Source organism: Larus michahellis, chromosome 11 (genome assembly GCF_964199755.1).
Source record: "Larus michahellis chromosome 11, bLarMic1.1, whole genome shotgun sequence".
In the NCBI taxonomy this organism is placed as follows: Eukaryota; Metazoa; Chordata; class Aves; order Charadriiformes; family Laridae; genus Larus; species Larus michahellis.
Genome location: NC_133906.1, coordinates 19656197 through 19674532, shown reverse-complemented (window position 1 = coordinate 19674532; position 18336 = coordinate 19656197). Strand labels below are relative to the sequence as shown.

Below are 18336 nucleotides of genomic sequence, written 5' to 3'. Positions count from 1 at the left end.
AAAACCATGAAAGGCTTACAAATGGTTTGGGTTATTACTTGGGTTACTTCAACAACTATACAGGCAACTTCTGCAGTGCCGCACTGGATCTAGTTATATCCCATGGCCTCATTAGCTGGCTAGAGCTCTGGAAACACACACACATGACTTCCAGCCCTCTGCTCAGTCCATGAAGTCAAATTACACTGTCTCAAATGCTACACCAGAGCATTCAAAACCAGCAAGTCATTTTTACTGACAACAGCTTTAAGACAATGGAGCAGACTTCCAAATCCTGATCACACAATGCCTCCACGATCTGCGGCAATTTATCCTCACACTATCACATGAACTGGGGAAACACAATCCCACGCCAAGCCGAAGATGCCAGCAGGAGGTGGACATAGTGATGAGTTGGAGGTCACACACGGCCAAGCCAGGCACTGAGCACCATTCCCAGTGCCTTTACTACAGAACATCTCCAGAAGGCGCTACAGCTCCGAGATAACATGATCTTACTGACTGGTCTTGGTATCACTGGGTGAAACACAAACCTTGCCTTCAGTCTCGGTACTTCAACAACAACAACCTGGATGAAGAGCTCCTGACAGTCTGAGAAAGGCAAGAACTGAGATAATCGATATCTGCTTTTAAAAACTACATCCACTTCCTTACTTGGGACCTACATCCAGAGTAGCCTTTCCTCCCTCCCTAGGACCCCAATCCATTTCTGCAGGGTCCCTCCTGGCGAGGCTGTCACACATTACTGGGGCCAGGAAGTTTTCATCGGTCTTGCACTGATGGCAACGCCATGTGTGTCTCAGTTGTCATTAACAGCAATACTCAGCAGCAACACACAGACTAAACAAGCCAAGGGGGAAGTCTGCATATTTTCAAAGTATTGCAAATTCAAATATACATCTTCAGGGCCATGGACACATCAAGCTGTACACAACTAATGTACAGACTAACAGCAGCAGTTCTGAGTTACATTGGCATCTTGACACGTCAATGTTTTCAGTTGCGTGTGATCATCACATCCTGCAAGTTCCCAAACTCCTTCACCCTGGACACCCAAATCTGCCATGCTATAACGAATAGGAGGAAAGTAGCCCTCCAGCAGCTGTAATCATCTCTAAGTGAAAGCATAAAACATGTCACTGTCATGCAGGAATGGCCAAATATCAGAGAGGCTTTTTGGTTTTGTTTTTTTTTTTTTTTTTTTTTTTTAAGAGTTTTTTTGGTTTGGGTTTTTGGGTGTTCTGGAGTTTTGTTTGTTTGGGTTTGTTTTTTTTTTAATTAATATCTGTCTGTTGCATATTCCTGTACCAGTCTTCTAGATCTGGCTAGTGCTGACTCTTCAGAAAGAAGTGCAGAAAAGGCATGGGAGAGGGAGGTTTGAAGAATTCCATTTTTAATTAATACATACCAGACTGGCCGTCAGTTGGAAATATATCTGTAGAAGAAAAAAAAAAAGAAAAATTAGTATTGGTTGCAGCTGGAGTGCGAATCATATTTAAAAGGTCCCTCCTCTCTTGATTTGTTTGCTTTAGCTAAACAGAGGAAGTATTTTCTTAGTATCCCAAGTTAAACATCAATCCAGCTTGAAACCCACCTCAATTCAACCACTTGTTGCGAGAAAGATTTTGAAGGCGTCTGTGTTTACCTGAATGTATTGCTCTCATAAATAACCTTCTACATTGGCTTCTATCAGACAGCGGTGAGGGATAAAAAGCTCACGAGATGTACAACACTTCACATGATGAGCTAGCTGATGGCACCCCCATGCTCCCTTGGCCAGTGTTATCAAATAGAAAACCACACAGAGAACATCTAACATGGTGACCAGCTGGGGAGCACAGGTGGCAGCCAAAGTAAAAAGCAAAATGAGCATTTTCCTGATGGTTCTTGGTTTTCATAGCTACAAGGGACATCAACAGCTGTGCCTGGCTCCAACACAGCAACTATTCCAGAGGATGGGCAGGCAGATGCACGCACCCATCACCCAAATGGGTGCCTGGTGTCATGGAGCATCATGCACGACCCTGGGGGAACACCTTTGCCTTCCCCTTCTCATCTCAGGTGGCTCTCCTGGCCAACACAGCCCACTGCACAGAGCTCCTGGAGGGTTTCAGATCCCAAAACAGATTACCAACCTTCCCACCCCACAAGCTCTTTCCAGTCAGAGGTACAGGCCCGTCTCCTCCTGATGGACCCTATTTATTGCTGGAGAAAGACATCCACTGAAGTAGCTGGGAAGGATCAGATGAAAAATTCATTCTTTTGAGGAGCACGCAGGACAGCATGTGTGGAGAAATCCTGTTGATAAAGGCTCCCGGAGAAACTATGAAAACAGCACTTTTGAGAGTACAGTATACTGTTTTCTTCAAGGAACTTGGAAGAGGGGGAAGGGAGGCTGCCAGCAAGCCAAGGTCCTCCTAGGACAGGGGCAGGCCCCTGGCTCCTGCTTATCAGCTGCCCAAAACACACATTCAGCTGAAAAGTCACAAATGTTGCAGCAAGGACTACCCCTTGGACAGGGCAATGCTCTCTGGCCTGGGCTCAACTAATGCAGCAACAGCAAAAACACACCTCTGCCAAAAAGCACCCATTTCTCTACCTTTGAGAGTGCCCTGTGTTCAAGGCATCCGCAGGCAGGGATGCTTTCATCCCACGTATGAGCAGCAGAAGCAAGTAGGGAAAAAGAAAAAAATAAAAATAATTTGTCTGTGGCCACACTGAAGGTATTATCTCAGGGAAAAACCAACTTATCCAAAAAATCCTCCAAGCACCACTCTGGATCCTTTGCAGACTGCATGTTCTACTGCAACCCTCCACCATCACATCACCCAGGTGCATCTAAACATCCTGTATTTTTGTGATGGTTGCTGACAAGGTCAGGTTCCTACAACAGTGAGCATTTGATCTAACAGGTCACAAACAACAGGCGATTTCTGTATTTCCCTACCTGGGTAACTCCCAGACAGCTTCTCCACAGAGGAACAAGATAGAAGCACTGGTTAACAAATATCCCACCTGTTTGGACCAGCTAGCTGTAATGGCTGTTACCAAAATCCAAGATTTTATTAGTGATAAATAATAGCCAGGTGCAGTCCTCCAGCTTGCATTCCTGCTAGACCATCCAACCATTCAACTTTGTGAAATGCATGCCACAGCCTGGCCAGCCACCGGCACAACCAGCCATCCACAAGAGGTCCAGGCTACCCACTTCTAGAAATCACAACTCAGTAACAGATTTGCCACCGCATTTACCAGAAAAGCAGTGGAAACTCCTCTGTGGCTTAGGTCAGTAGAAAGCAAGGACCACGGATGATGGCCAGGGGCAGACATTGCTCACATTCACCTTGATGGTTTTCCAGTGCAACCCCTGTCGACGAAGGACACTTGCCTCCAGTCCTCACCCCTCTCGTCTGGGAGAGACTGAGCCTGTCCAACTCACCACACCTACGATTAATGCAGATTTGACTCCAAGCTCTCAAAAACAGAGACACAGAGCACCGGGATTACAGGCCAAGAACGAGCACAGAGCAATCAGCCTGCAGGACTTGCTCATATGAAAAATAGGGTTGCTGGGAGGACACATATGAGGCAGGGCTGGTCAGGGACTGCCAGGCACGATGACCCTTTGGGACATCTTCTTCCCTTGCAAGCACAAGTGACTAGATTAGAAATTAGCCTGCCAATTAAGGGCAGCACCTGCAGTGCCCAAGAGAAGGCTAAATCAGGCAGCGATTTCTTTTCCCAAGAAAGTCATGGTGGGGAAGGAGGCAGAAATATGCGTGGCTGGCAGGACAAAGATAAAGCCCTAGGGCTGCACTCCAATGAGCCCATCTAGTGTACTGCAGGACTGAGGCTGCCTGGCCAGGTCAGCTCCCTTCCCAATGCTCCCAAGGGTGAAAATCAAATGCGACGGAGACCAGGCTGTGATTTTGCCCAAGCAAAGCCCCAACACAGAAAGCCGAAGTCAGCAAACCGGCCCCACCAACACACACACCCCTTTCCACCTGCATCCCGATGCCAGGTATCCCGACACAGGCCAGATGCTGCGGAGGACAATGCTCCACAGCATCTCTCCACCATCTGACCAGCCACCTGCCCAGCAGCGGGCTCTCCCTATGGGGGAGCCCCGCAGCTCTGCCCCTGCCTCCACCACACCCCCCAGACAAATCCAGACCACCCCACTGGGCCAATACAAAATAGCCACGAGGCAGCCAAATGGCAAGGAGCAAGAAGTAACAGTATCGCGACGCAAGCAAGGAAGACCCATGAAGTTTGGGCCTCGTGGTCTCGCGTTTCCTTCCCCTTCTTACATGCAGACACTTTTGTTTCACAGCATGAACCCAAAAGCAGAATGAACTGGTGCCTAAACAGAGGGATTATAATCACCACAGGCACCAGCGATCCCTTCTTCATTGCAGCCCCAGTCTCTGCCAAGCTGAGTATTTCCCAAGTTCTTTACCATCCTACTCAGCCCTGTACATTATCCATACAGCCTACAACATCTCAGCGGAAACCATGTTTCATGAGTCGCCCTGTTATCAGCAAACTGGGGTGGAGGAAGGAGTGAGGAGGAGGTCACGGGTGCGTGCTGCAGACAGCAGGATGTCGGGATGGGTGCGGAGCATCCCCTTCAGGACTGTCACACGAGGGTGCAGACGCCATACAGAGGCGATTGCTCTGAACACCAATATCCAGAGTTGCTGCACAAAAAGCCCAGGAGACATAACCAAATCCAGGGCAGTCATCCTTATTTTAGGTGGTGCTGGATACAGAATCCCAATTTTTGCCTGATGGTATTTTTAAATGCAGGAGACTGTATGCTAAAATGGGGCATTTAAAGAGAAAAGCTGATGCATCCACACATATACCCCCTCCCCAGGGGCTACCTGGCCACTGCTGCTATTCAGGTATCTGGGACAGGTCCAGAAAGGCTACCCCATTTACAAGCCCACATTTCCCCTCCATTGCTCCTCCACTCACAGCAGAAGCACGCTGCCAGCAAGGCCCTCTACCAGCCACGCTTCAGTGCCGAATCCAAACGCCCTCGCAGGAAGCCTGCCTTCTCCCTGCTCAGGAGCTACAGCTGGGAAGGGACCCCCGCCACCCGCTGCCCATCCCCAGCCCCCCGGCCACCAGCACCCGCCTTTCTACCACCGATGCTGCTTCTTCCCGGCCCAGGCAGCAGCAACTGAAGAGCAGCTCATTAGTCCTGACGCAAGAGAAATGCTGACTCGTTATTACAGCAACCCGCAGCTGTAACTGCCAAGAGGGGCAGCACGGCCACAGGCTGAGCACCAGCGAGAAACAGCTCCCTGCACCACCCCCAGTCACCCTTCTGCTCTCCAAATGGGGGGGAAATGACCTCAGTGCGCTTTATGTCACCTGCCAGTCACCAAAGCACACTGACTGGTACCACTGCACCGGTGTGCTGAGCAAGAGCTGCTCCGCTGCATGCACGGGTACAAGTGTACGTGATGGCACGATCCTCAGCTGCTCCCAGCGGGACATGGGGTTCATCCACACTGCCACTGCCACAGGAAGACACCAGCTGATTTGTTCTGGCATTCGACCCATGAAGTTGAAACTAAATCATCCTCCACATTTTGCAGACAAAAGACTTGGACATCAGCATAAAAAAAATGACCTCTCCAAGGTCACGCAGGGACTCAGCAGCAGAGACATGACCAGAACTTGGTCGTGATGGCTCGAAAGCTGCAGGGCTGCGCTGGCTGTCCAGGAGAGGGACAGGGAAGGGAAATGCTGGCGGACAGCAGGATTGCTGGGGATCTCTCCTCCTAACCTGACCTGCCGCCCGGTGGGGACAATTCAGTTCTGCTCCTCCGGCTACGATGGCAATCCTCCCAGTGCAAACAGCACAGACAGGGAAAGGGTCCAAATTACATAGTCCAGCATCTGCTGCAAGGAGACCAGTGCTGCTTGAATCTCTTCTCAGTCCCCAGGCAACACTTCAGCTCAAATCTCTATCACCTGGCTCCCCCTCAGAGGGCAAGGCAGTGTCTGCACAGGTTCCCAAGACAGTTACAGGCCTCTTCAAAGCAACGCTCAGCAGGGAAGGGGGCGAGGTCTGCTAGGAAAAAGTAGCAAAGCAAGAAACCCCAAACCCAAAGATTAGCATGGCCAATTAAGCCCCTCCTGAGATCTTGCTTGCTTCCTGCTCCCCTCCTTCGTTACCTGCCAAGCAGGCTCGGGGAGGGTCCGGCTCTCAGCCACCCAGATCTTCCCAACCCTCCTCAACTGCCAGGTCCAGGCAAAGACTTCCCATGCCTCTTAAAAATGCTCAGCTACTGTAATAAAAAGTACCTTTACCCGCTCAAAGAGGTGGTGAAGCTCAAGACAGATGGATCAACCCTAACCTGACGTTGGTTAGGTCCTAAGACACCAATAAAGTCCGTGCAAGAAAAAGACAAAAAGCTACAGAAGCATTTATCGGCTCCCAAATCCATTTCTCTGCAAGGGTATCCAGAACACTAGACCCCAGTAAGTGGTTTTCTGCTCTCCATCCAGAGGAGAGGCTTGGATCCTTCTCAGACACCCCCATCAGCTACACTGGCTGCAGGCAGTGTGAACTTTGACATCAATTTCCCACAAACCATGTGAAAATAAATGCTTGAAAGAGGTTTTCAGTGTATAAATGACCACGGTTTTAGTAAAGCTCAGCTGGAGTGCCCCTGTTAAGTTCACGGAGTTGAAAGGGATGAAGAGTTCCAGCATCACTGAGCTGGAAGAGTAACACCCCTGGAAAAAAAATCACCTACTCCAAAATCAGAGCATTGTCTGTCCAAGATAGCTCCCTAGCTTTAACTTCACGCCACACACTAAACTTAAATAGTACCTTAATGCCGACGTTCAGTCTCTTCTAGACAGAAGGGGAGCAGAGCTGACCAGGCAGGGCTGCAACTCCGGCTGAACGCACGGTCACCAGTGGGACCGGCACTGTGTCCGGCAAAAGCACCTTTCAGAGATCCGCTTGGAAGGGGCTCCAGGTCTCTTCTCTGAGCACCAGAGATGCCAACAGGGTTCTGGGGAATGCATCTGGTCAGCCTGACCAGAAAAACAAGAGCTCTCGAAACAGACAGTCCTGCGAATCCAACACTCACATATGCGCAGGCACACAAGGAATAACTGTAAGGTCACGGCTGTTTTTTCTCCCATCCACTTATCAGTGCTTGCACTGGAGAAAACAAACACTGGGTGTTCTCTCCCGTTAACCCCTTCCCCCCATCTCTGAAATGGAGAAGCAGCAAAGCACTGCTTCTCTAAGCATCAGTCCTAACACTCCTAATCACACACCCAACAAAAAGCTGCAGAGATAGCACAAGGCACATTAAAGGTGCTTGATTGCTGTTCCCGTGAAGCAGCTGGTGCGACCCAGCTCTCTGCCTCACATCCTTTAATCACCAGTAAGTCTGAACTGACACTGCTGGAAGCCTCCAGCCTTCCAGGAGACCAACCCTACATGAGCCTGGGCCCAGTGATCACAGTCACCTTCCCCAAATTGTTCTTTAAGCTACTGGATATTGAACAGGCAGCAAAATTTCAGGCATGATCAAGCAAAATTAACATGCCTCAGAGACTCTTGTTGAAATATAGGCATCATTTTGGTGAGGCTCAGAAGCCAAGTGGACCCCACACTACGGAGACTGATACAGGACAGGGTTTCCCTCGGACAGGGTTATCGCATGCTGCTCTGCAACGCACTTTTCTGCGTGTACATCAAGGGCAGGCAGCCTCAGACACCACAGCAAAGCTTTGCCTAAGGACAGCTCAATAAGGAGCAAGACAGATCCTTCTCCCTACAGAGGAAATCTACCAAAAATTAACCAGAAATCCAGCCTCTCCATGAAACAGGATCCCCCCCTATCGCCTCAAGAGCGCCAGTATCATGGTCATGCCCCATAACATCAGGCAGGGATGCCACAAATCCCTGTGAAAACCACAGGAACTGAAAATTGCAAGGCTCTCTCCACCTTACGGCTGCAGGCAGAGGGCAGAGCAGGGGGTCTGTAGGATACACAAGGCAGCACAGTGAAGACAACATAATTAAATCTCTTAACTGAATTAGAAATCATCAGACTCACAGTCTGAGATGCTCCCCCCCTCCGGTCCAGGCTATCTGGTTGGTTTTAATCAAACGCACAGCTTCTTCAATCACCCTCCAAACTCCATTCTTGCTTGGTTCCACTTCTGTGCTGTTAATTAGATGAACTCAGATTTCAGCTCCAGCTGAAGTTAAGAGTGCTGTCTGCCTGTAATCTGCCATGTCTCCTCCAAATCATCTTCACAGTTGTACTTACAGGTTTAATTTTACATTTTAAAAGGGCGGGTCACTTACAGCAAATTCCTCCCTGCACAGCATGCAATATCACATCTGTAATTCTCAGATTAAAAAAAAATAAGGGGGGGGGGGGAAGCCAGAAGAGTTCACCTGAGATTGGGAAGCCAAAAAGAAATCAGTCCCCCTTTCATTCAGCTCAGTGCAAGACCCTCCGCAGTGACAGAGGATTTCTGAGCACTCAGAAGATGCATTAGATCATATTAGGTATTCCCCCAAGCTCCCAAGGTTTAGCTGAGAGTTGGGAAATGAAATTTAATATGATTACAGCCAGCAAAGTCTCATGCTTTGTCATCTGAGCACATGGTGGAGACACCTCTGTGATTCGCTTTTCTGTCTTGCTGGGTGGGATCTCGTGCACAAATATCCTATCACTACTATTTCAGTCAGAGTAAAAACCCCTAACAACATTCTTGGGATGCATTTCTTCACATTTTAGCATCTGCTGGTACAGTCACATAGTTTCTCAGCACCCTGCATACTGGTGCCATTCTTTACACTTAATTCTTTCCTCTGCTTTTCCTTTTACTTGCCCGCTTGCACTGCCTTGCCAACATGAGCCCATCTGGAGGTACACAGGTAGAGTGAAGTGCTCACTCCTTTAAGTATCTTTTTTTGTGCTAGATGAGGCCAAGAGTGTTGTTATTTTTTATTATGGTCTTTATTTTCAGTAGGTTTGTTCTGTGAGGCCGGGAAACTCGACATAAACAGACATTGCTCCTGAGCTACACTGACTTTGAGACTATTTAGAAAGGCTACAGTAAAGGTATAAAACTATTATAGTGAGAATCCTAAGTGTCTTGCAGGAATAAACTCAGTACTTCTTTTGCAACATTTAATACAAAAAAAGAAGATCTGACCTTGGAGAATCTGAAGAAATTAATTTCATGTAGTTTGAAGTGAATGCTGGCTTATCAAACATTTGAATGTTGCTTATTAACCATAAACTCTCACTTCATCACTAGCTTCATCATCTTGTAAGTGCACAAACCAGATAGTCCGGTAACTAACATTTGGTAAATTAACAATCACTCATTTGCACCACTGGCCAGAAGCTTTCAAAAGCACAGTTATAAAGGAAAAAAAAAAAGTAGAGTAAATTTATTGTGAAGGCTGAATATATATTACAAATAATCTGCTCAGAGACAGTGCTAAGTATTTAGCAACGTACCCACCTTCCGGCAGCACCTCCGAGTTACCAGGCGGGTAAGACACCAATCTCCTCACACACCTTTTCTTTTACTTTCCCCTCAACAAAACTCTACTGCCCTTTCCTCATTTTTGTGGCTTTTCCAATTTCATACTTGTTTCCCCACATATTCAGTCAGGAAAAACTCACCTCTTTTGCCAGTGTTTCAGACTTCTTAAAACCTAACTTATCTAGCCCTGAAAACTCTCAGTTCTTTCCACACACGCATCTGGCGGGCGAGTTGAAGAAGTCAAATGACTACCAGGAAAGGAGAAGCAGAGATAAGCAGCCCCCTGTGCCCTCCCTCTCGCCGGCGGATCCCTTCCAGCGCAGCCATGCCCTGCAGACTGCAGAGTCACTGCAGGAGCGCGGCACATGCCGCCGCTCAGCTGGAAAAACGTGCTCGGTGGTGTGCTGGTGTGCTCGGGACCGGCTCCGCTTCCTCCCACCGCCCCCCCAGCCAGCGGGGCTGCACCCCCGGACCTGGGTTGGGAAGAGCAGAGGGGCACTGGACTCCCACGGCACCTCTGGCTGTACCGGCGCCCAGCGGGGAGGACACGCAGCCCATTTCCGACCCCCCGCCCAGCTTTCCAGTCATGGTTTAACTCTGCCTCGTGTGTCAAGGACACGTGAGGTTCACAAGCCCCATCCGAGCTCCCATCTCTCCCCATTGTCCCCCTGGCTATCACTGTCACCAAGGGATCTCTGCAGAGCCTGCCAGAGACCAAACAAGTAACGCTGTGGAGCACCAGAGATGCTTCTCCTCCACCACCTTCCTTGTGGGGCAGGGATGCCTCTCCTGGGCCCCACCAGAGATGCTTTTCCTCCACCACCTTCCTCATCGGGCAGGGATGCCTCTCCTGGGCCCCCACCAGACGCCAGGGCCACTTTGGGGAACAAGTCAGGAGTGGAGAGAGGCACCTGTGGGCATGTGGCCAGGTCACAGGCCAGCTCTGCCTGCTAAAGCAGTAGGTCACAGACCTGTTTGCCGCCACTTCAAGGGATGCCCAGCAGGAAGCGAACGTGGTTCCCCAGGAGCACAGGTTGCAGCAAGCTGTGCCCGCCAGCACGTTGTGCGTGCCATGCACGCTCCGGAGGGAACTGGTGTGCCATTTTCTAGACCAAGTCTGTGTCACCTCTGAGTGCCACCAGAAGCAGACTGAGCAGCACTAATAGAGCTCAGTCACACCAACAGTCACCTCCACTGACCACTTCTAAAGCAAACAGAAGCTTCCACCTGACCCATCATGCCAGAGCATCCAACCCAGCCAGGGCCACCATGGCCACCTCCCACACACTGTCAGCCCCAAGCTATCCGCAGCAGAGATCTCTACCAACCCTTCCGACTTGTGACCATGTAAACGAACAGAATGAGTCAAAACAAGAAAGCAAAAATAAAATCACAACCACCGCAGAGCTGCAACACACAAAGTGTAGAGGCAAGCTGCAGCTCCTAAGTCAGCTTTGCTCCAGAAGGACACTGAAGGTAAACCACTGATGATGCAGGTATTAGATCAGCCAGTTCACAGCCATTCCTCCCTTCTCCTTGCATGTCACAGCAGAATATCCCCCAGCACACGTAGCTTTAATGCTGCAGGAAGAGCTCTTGATCCAAGCAAAATCCATAGCGAGTGTCACACCGAAGCTGGGCCAGAAGACTTCCCAAGGACGGCTCCTGCAGCTCAGCTGGCACCAGCAGACCAGTGCAACACTGAAAACACCAGAGCCACAACACATCACACACCGATTCGCTCAGAAAAGGCAATCAATCCACCCAGGCCTGCCCACAGAAGCCCCCCGAACTGCAGCACAAACACACGCTCTGATAAAGGGAAGTTCAGTTAGGAGGATCTTCTGGGAACCTGCAATTACAGGATGAGCCTTTGTTTAGAAACATGTTGACACTTGACTTGACCACCGTTTCCACAACCCTTCCCAAAAAAAACTAAACTTGTATCTTGCGCAGTATTAGAATTGCCATCAGCAAACCTATTTGCACCAAATGCCTTGTGCCGGTTTTTACTCCACGGCCACGGGACCTTCACGTGCGCACCCACCTCCCTTTTCAGCCAAGCAATTCAGACCGACCCTCACCCAGGATTTTCCCCACAAAGTCTGGTAATTGATTTATTCAAGGCCAAATTCAGTTCCTATTTGTTCTGGTCACCAATTATCATTGCCTAAATACACAAGTAGCTGCTTTAAGTTCTTACAGCACTGCGTTAACTTCTTCGAAGCCTCTCTTTTACCTCTCCTTTGACCAGCTCAAGTCATGCAGCTGTATCATTTGCTCCTAGATGTTCAGATTCGCCAGTTATTTCAATGCAAGGAGAAGAGTCTCTCAGACTCCACTCAGAGATCACTAACAAGGACCTGGACCTGCAGAATGAGTTTGGAACTGAAGCCCGGTCTGAAGCAAAGAAAGGGACAAATGCAGAGCTGGCCATGCCAGAGACCACGCATCCACACAGAGCACCCAGAGCTTTACCCAACCCCAGATGATGACTTCTTGCCCATGCAAAGCTCTACCTAGACGGCATTACCATCATAAAAGCACCCAGCAGGTACCACCAAGGTTGCACCACCGCTTTCCCTGAGCTCCCTGCGCACACAGCAAGCCAGGGATTTGACAGAGCCAGTAGCGTGGAGGCTTCAGCCCTCGGAAGGAAATCAGTAAAGGTTCCAATGCCAAAACGACCAGAGGATAAATAACATTTTAAAGATCATAATGTAAATGCATATTGTGGTTGGGAACGAACAAAGCTCACCACTCCCAACCGGACTTACGCTAAGAGCAGATGAAAAAGCCTTTCTAGCTTTCCTATCGGCTATTTGCCAGATCTACAGTGAGGCCACCATATCTCCGTTTACTTGGTTACTGAGATGGGAGCTGAGCTCCTCTGAGAGGTGCACCACCATAAAGGACACCACAATCCTCTGGTAGTATTCAAGTGTATTTAAGTTTTCATTAAGATGACTGGGTTTTTTAAACCCTTGCTGTTTGCAGCTGTACTAACTGTAAGGATTAAAATATTCAACCTGGTCTAGACAGCATGGCTTTCTACTAAAATGCCCGCTCCTTATTTAGCCAAACAAGCACTACCACTGAGGTGGTGTCGGAGATTCATTACAAAGTAGTTTCAAGCATGCAAAGAGCAACTTAACTCTATCCAAGTCAGCATTTGGCATTCCCCTGAGGATAATTTCACGCTATTTGAGCACACAGTGAAAGGATAAGGTGTCATAATTTGGAAGGGAAAGCACAGCATTGCAGCCCCAGTGCCCCCATTCCCAGCCCTGCTTTTTTGCACTCGATTTGTCTTCACACCTGACCCAAGTCCTTCTGCTGCCCAACCTTGCGATCCCAGATGCAATCCTGATGGAAACCCTCATGGCCCCACAGGCAATAAACAGCTTAAAAGAAGAGTTGTGAGGGTAAGGAGGTGGTCGGTGAGAAACCTTCAGCGATGCCTCGGACCTGGCAACCTGGAACCGGAGGTCGCAGCAGAAGTGAGCATTGAAGCCCAGCAAACAGGGCCAGTGAGTCAGCTCTCAGGAGCTGCACCGCATTCCCCAGCCTTCCCGAAACAAACAGCGCAGAACAGGGCAAAGGTCCAGCACAAAGCTGAAGGGCAAAGGTATGCGGGGGAGGGAAAACACCAAACTTTACGGTTTTGCCTTTTTTTTTTTTTTGGAGCAGCAAGTTCCAGTTACCCTCATCCTCCCCAACAAGATGGGAAGAGTTACCCAAACGCAAGTTGTGGGATCAGAACAAAACAGTATTTCAGAGAGGAAACCTGGAGTGGTCGAGGGGGGAAGGATTCCTGCTGCGATAGCAGCTCTGTTGCAACAAACGGCCAGGAGAGCTCCACAATTACATGCCACGACAGAGCGAGAATTGCCCAACAACACTTTGGAAATAGGTGTGTGCAGCGCTGCCGAGCTGGATACCCAAGCAGGCAGATGCGCGCACCTACTCTGAACGCAAAGAAGTGCCAAAGGTAAAATAAGCTTCCCATGCATCTTATCTCCTGTACTGGAGGCTGGTTTCAAGGAAAGCCCTATGGGGAGTTAGTCAGCGAGGGGTGAGAAGCTAATGAATCTTCCCCTGCCTTCTCCTCAGTACCGGTAGCCAACCCAGGCTCTGCTCTGGCATAAAGCACCACGCTCTCTCTCTGAACAATAGTCAGCTAACCTCTGCTGCTTGCTGCTAGCAACTAAGGTGTGCCTTCTGGAAAGTACTGCTTATCCGCCCAAGTCCGTTTGCCAAGTGGCAAGCAAGACACTCTACTCAAGAAATTAAAACACCTCCTGCATCTCCACTAGGAAATACGCCACTTTTTCCCAGCTGAGTGCTTGCAACAAGAACGAAAACTGGCATAAAAGTTAGCACAGGCAAAGCTTGGCAATTGCAGTGCCAGCCATTAAGACCTGCGTGCTCCCACTTCCAAGATGTAAATGGCTTTAAAAATTAAGAAGTGCCAAGTGCCTTGATGCAACATTTCTTGAAATAAATCCAGCAGGTTTTCAAAACGGGGTGCTGTTAACACCTGTCTGCACCAATGCTTGCATCAGCACCAGCCCTGGTGCAGGGCACAGTGGAGGAGTACAACATGTTCCAGAAGGTCGAGCTGTCTTAACTGCGAGCCACACTTCTCTATAGAAGAATTTGAAAAAATACTTTGAATTTGGTTTATAGCCAAAAGCGCAAAGCTGGTTTTGCCAGAATATGTTTCCTTCGTTACTGCAGACACACACACTACCATCATGCCTTCGCCAGTCAGGCTGCTGGCTGCATTTATTTACATGATAAGAAGAGAACATACAATAACAAGGGGACTGTCACTCAGACCTCGTTTCTAGATCATTAGAGAGTAAAAATGAGGGATCATTACCAGCTCTGCCGGAGTCCCTCACCAGTAGCAAGCAGTGTCAAGCACAAACCTTGCCACATAGGACAGGACCGTGTGTCATCTCAGGACTCAAAGGGTCCCCTCAGCTCTTGTACCCCAGCTCTGAAACGCACACGCATAGAAAGGTAACACAGATCTTGCCAAGGCACCAGGGAAGATTTTCTGGTGTGCCACTCCAGCTGAGCGTCAGCCGCCGTTTACAGCATCAGCAGTATCGCTGTTGTCTAACTCGATCTAATGGTTGCTCCACTTACTGCCACGGCGTTGTGCTTTTGGGAGGAGGGGTTAAGAAGCAAGGAGAGGCTTTGCTTCAATAGTCCTCCTTCCTGAAAAAGGAGAAACATTTACTCTCAAACACCCTATTATGGACCTCACTGCCAACCTGGAGCGTAAAAATGCTGCAGCAGGTACGCAAGAAACCAACTTCTGAAGACAAATCCTAATCCATCAAACAAGGACACTGTTCTTCAGTTCCCTACATCAGCCCCCCGATGCATTCAACTTTCCCAGCTGCAGTGAGTCAAACAGTTCAAAACAACCAGACGTGGATTTGTTAAGCTCTTCCCTATCCATATTCTGACAAAGACAGCAGAAACTCAAAGATGTTGAAGGCTGCTCTGTTTTCTCTGGGCCAGAGCTCAATGCCTTTACATTTATAAGAAACAATTCCAACACAAACCATTACAGAATGGGTGAACACCTAAGGAGTAGGTCTTGTCCATTAAATCTGCTCCACGGGTCTATAATTAATATAATCATTATAAAAAATTAGGGCTTTCAAAGCCTGTAAAACAAGTCACAGAGGGATCCCTTTATCTTTACAGGGCTGTCCTCACTAGGCTCCTTGGTCTCCTCACTACCTCTGGCAGGATGAGGGCTGGAAACATTTAGTATCTCCAGCACACAAGCACTGCCCTGGGAACACTGCGGGATCCTGAGACGTGGTTTTCTAAGCTCTGCTGAAAACCCAAAAACATCCAGTGGTGCCTCTCCAGAGTTTAAAAGCTCTCAATCCACTTCAAGTGTCCAAAGGAGTCATTTTCCTTAGGCAATCCCCCCCAGAGGTCACTGCAACATGGCAACTCACCTCACCAGCACCATCCTTCACAAAAAACTCACGCTCCAGACCTTTTTTTGTAAGCATTCACCAAATGCAATCCTCCACCCAAAGCAGCGAAGAGACGACAGGAGCCTGCAAACTCTACAAGAAGGTACTTGGGCAAAGGACCGCCAAGCAAGGTCAGCTGCCAGCCTGCCTCTCGTGGGAGTTCGCCAGCCGTGTTTATTTTACACGTTTTCTTTTCTGCTAACGAACAGGCAGCAAAAGAAACAATGCCCCAAGAGAGGAGAGCCAAGCGGCAGCGTCTGGGGCGCTGCAGGAACTGGTCACTGCTGCCAAGCATCCCAAAACGGCTCTGCTAACCAATTCCATTATTTAAACACCTTTGGGAATACTGGGACAATCGTGCCGGGCCTGCGAAAAGTCCGGCTGTTGCAGCATTACTCCCTTACCCTACCATAGGACGCACATGCTACCGACACACTCCCTCAAAAAAATCATCTCAGGAGTTGCAAGGGCCCCCTCCTTGTATGGGGCAGAACGCCTCGTCTCTGCTTACGTGGACAAGTCACCCACCTTTGCAACGGGCCTGGTAACGAATCTGGACACGCCTTAGACATGAGCCTGAAACAGGAACGTTCCATCTTGTGGTTTTGTATCTTTTGGTTTATTTCTAGGGACTGTTACCCGAAAAGGCAGTGCGATGGAGTGCTGCTTTCACACAAAGGAGCGATGTGACCAGTTTTATGTCATACCACAAGAGGCAAATGCAGACAGCAATGCTGCCCTGGATTTTGTTAAGCTTTGCTTCTGTTGGTGCATACAATAACAAACCACCAAACAATTGGAACATAGACTTTTACCTGGCACAATTAACTTCACCCCTATGCTCCCCATTAAGGTGACAGCTTTCCAGGTGGAAACTGCAGAGCTGTCCATCTTCCAAAGATCAATACCTCTGATGAATCATCACGCTAGGCTGTAACACTTCTTGCAAAACACTAGCACATACGGTAACAGGGAATCTAATGTCACATATGGCAGCATGATTTTGGAGTTAACAGAGGGGAGGCTGGAAAAATAATTAAGTCTTTCCCAAACAAGACGCCTAGTGCAAACTTCTATGTTTTCCTCTTTGCACCGATTCACTGGAAGCCGGTGGGAGCGGCAACCTGCAGGTAGAAGCAGGACCCATCCCAACTCCCGAGGAAATGGTGCTCTGCGATTTCAGCCTTTGCTGACGGCAGCAGCGGGTCACCGACGCGATGTGGACAAGCGTCGCCCCATCCCCTCTCCTTCCCCACGCGAATCCCCTTTTTGGGACACACACACACGCACGCCGACCACACCACCCCCGCAAAGCCCCGCACGCCTCGCCGCTGACAGCCCCCACCCGCCGCCGCAGCCCCCGGCCCCGCCGCCATGAGTCGGCAGAGAAAGGCGGCGAGGCCTTGCGCGCCGGGGGAGCCGCCGCCGCCGCCGCACACGTGGGCAGCGCCAGGCCGCGGGCCGGGGAACGGCCCCATCGCGGCTGTGTGTGTCGGGAGGGGGTGGACGTTGGTGGTGGCGGCAGGGGAGGGAGCAGCGGTGGCCGGGCCTCGCTCCCCTCCCAGGGGGAAGCCGCAGGCTGGCGGCGCCCGGGGAAGCGACCACGTTGCCTGCGCTGCGGCGGAATGCTGGGAGCGGAGGGGGAAGGCGGGGGGGGGGTGGGGGGGGTGGCCGCGCCGCGTTGCCCGCCCGCCGCGCTGCCTCGGCCGCCTCACGGCCGGCCCCGCCGCCGGGCCCTCAGCGTCCCCCACCTCCCCCCGCCCCGCCGCCGCCGCCTCATGGCCGCTGCCCGGGCCGCGCTCCCCTCCCCCGCACACGCGCTCCCCGCCTCATGGCCCCGGACGGCGTCGCCGCTTCCTACTTCCACCGATCCCCCCCCCATCCCCTCACACACCCACCCGCCACTCGCCCCGTTCCCCCGCCGCCGCGCTCCCCTCAGGCCGGCCGCGGCCCCGCTCGCCGGCAGGCCGCGGGCGCGGCGCCGTCCCCACGCCGTGCCGCATGGCGCGGCCGGCCGGGGCGCGGTCGGCGGCGCAACCACCCCCCCCCCCCCCCAACCACCACCACCAGCCCGCCGCCAACCTCTATCCCCACACCGGGCACCCACCGGGAGGCGACTGCCCGTTCACCGCCGGCGCGGCGGCGTTCTTCGTCCAGGGGTTCACCTTGGGCGGCGGGGCCTCGATGAACTCCCGGCGCCCCGCTCCGCCCGCCTCGCCGCCGTCCTCCACCTCGCCGCCCGCCCTCAGCAGGCTCTCCTTCTCCTGGTTGTTGCTCTCCTCCTTCTGCTGCTTGGCGCTGGGCGGCCGCGGCGCCGCCGGCCCGCCGTCGGGGCCCATGGGCGCTTCGCCCTTCTCCCGCCCGCCGTCCTGCGGCGGCTTCAGCACCAGGGCGCGCTCCTCGGCGGCCAGCAGCGGAGGGGCGCCGGGCAGCAGCGCCTCCACTTGCGTCGCCATCTGCGCGCCCCCGCCCCGCCGGGGGAACTCCCCGAGCCCCGCCGCCGCAATATGGAGACGCGCGGGGACCACGCGACTGCCGCGGGGGCGCGCGCGCCGCGCCGGGCCCCGTCCGCAGCCCCGTGCGCGCCGCCGGCGAGGGGAGGGGCGGGGCGGGGCGGGGCCGGGGGCGCGCCCCCGCGGGGCCGGCCGGCGGCGCGCACGTGCCTGATGCAACGCCCGGCTCGGGGCTGGAGGTGGGGGGCCGTCTTAAAGGGGCCGCGGCCCCGTTCCGCCGCGCTGGGGGAGGCCCCGCTCCGGTTCCAGGGGTCCAGTGC

At 51.6% G+C, this 18336-nt stretch overlaps 1 protein-coding gene across 6 annotated transcripts in view; it reads right to left on the bottom strand.

The window, feature by feature from the left end:
• The window catches only part of LARP1 (La ribonucleoprotein 1, translational regulator), a 43039-nt gene extending 24925 nt beyond the window's left edge, over positions 1-18114 (bottom strand). For 2 of the 6 annotated variants that reach the window (XM_074604450.1, XM_074604451.1), the window contains exons 1-2: positions 17671-18114; positions 1409-1435 (exon numbers count right to left, since the gene is read on the bottom strand). In XM_074604450.1, coding sequence (XP_074460551.1) covers positions 1409-1435; positions 17671-18019 — 376 coding nt within the window. In that variant the 5' untranslated portion in view covers positions 18020-18114. Of the gene's footprint in view, positions 1-1408; positions 1436-6853; positions 7063-8099; positions 8211-9528; positions 9757-17670 lie in introns of those variants that run through there. The other 4 variants (XM_074604453.1, XM_074604452.1, XM_074604456.1 and 1 more) reach the window with 4 other exon arrangements.
• Between the last annotated feature and the right edge of the window lie 222 nt (positions 18115-18336).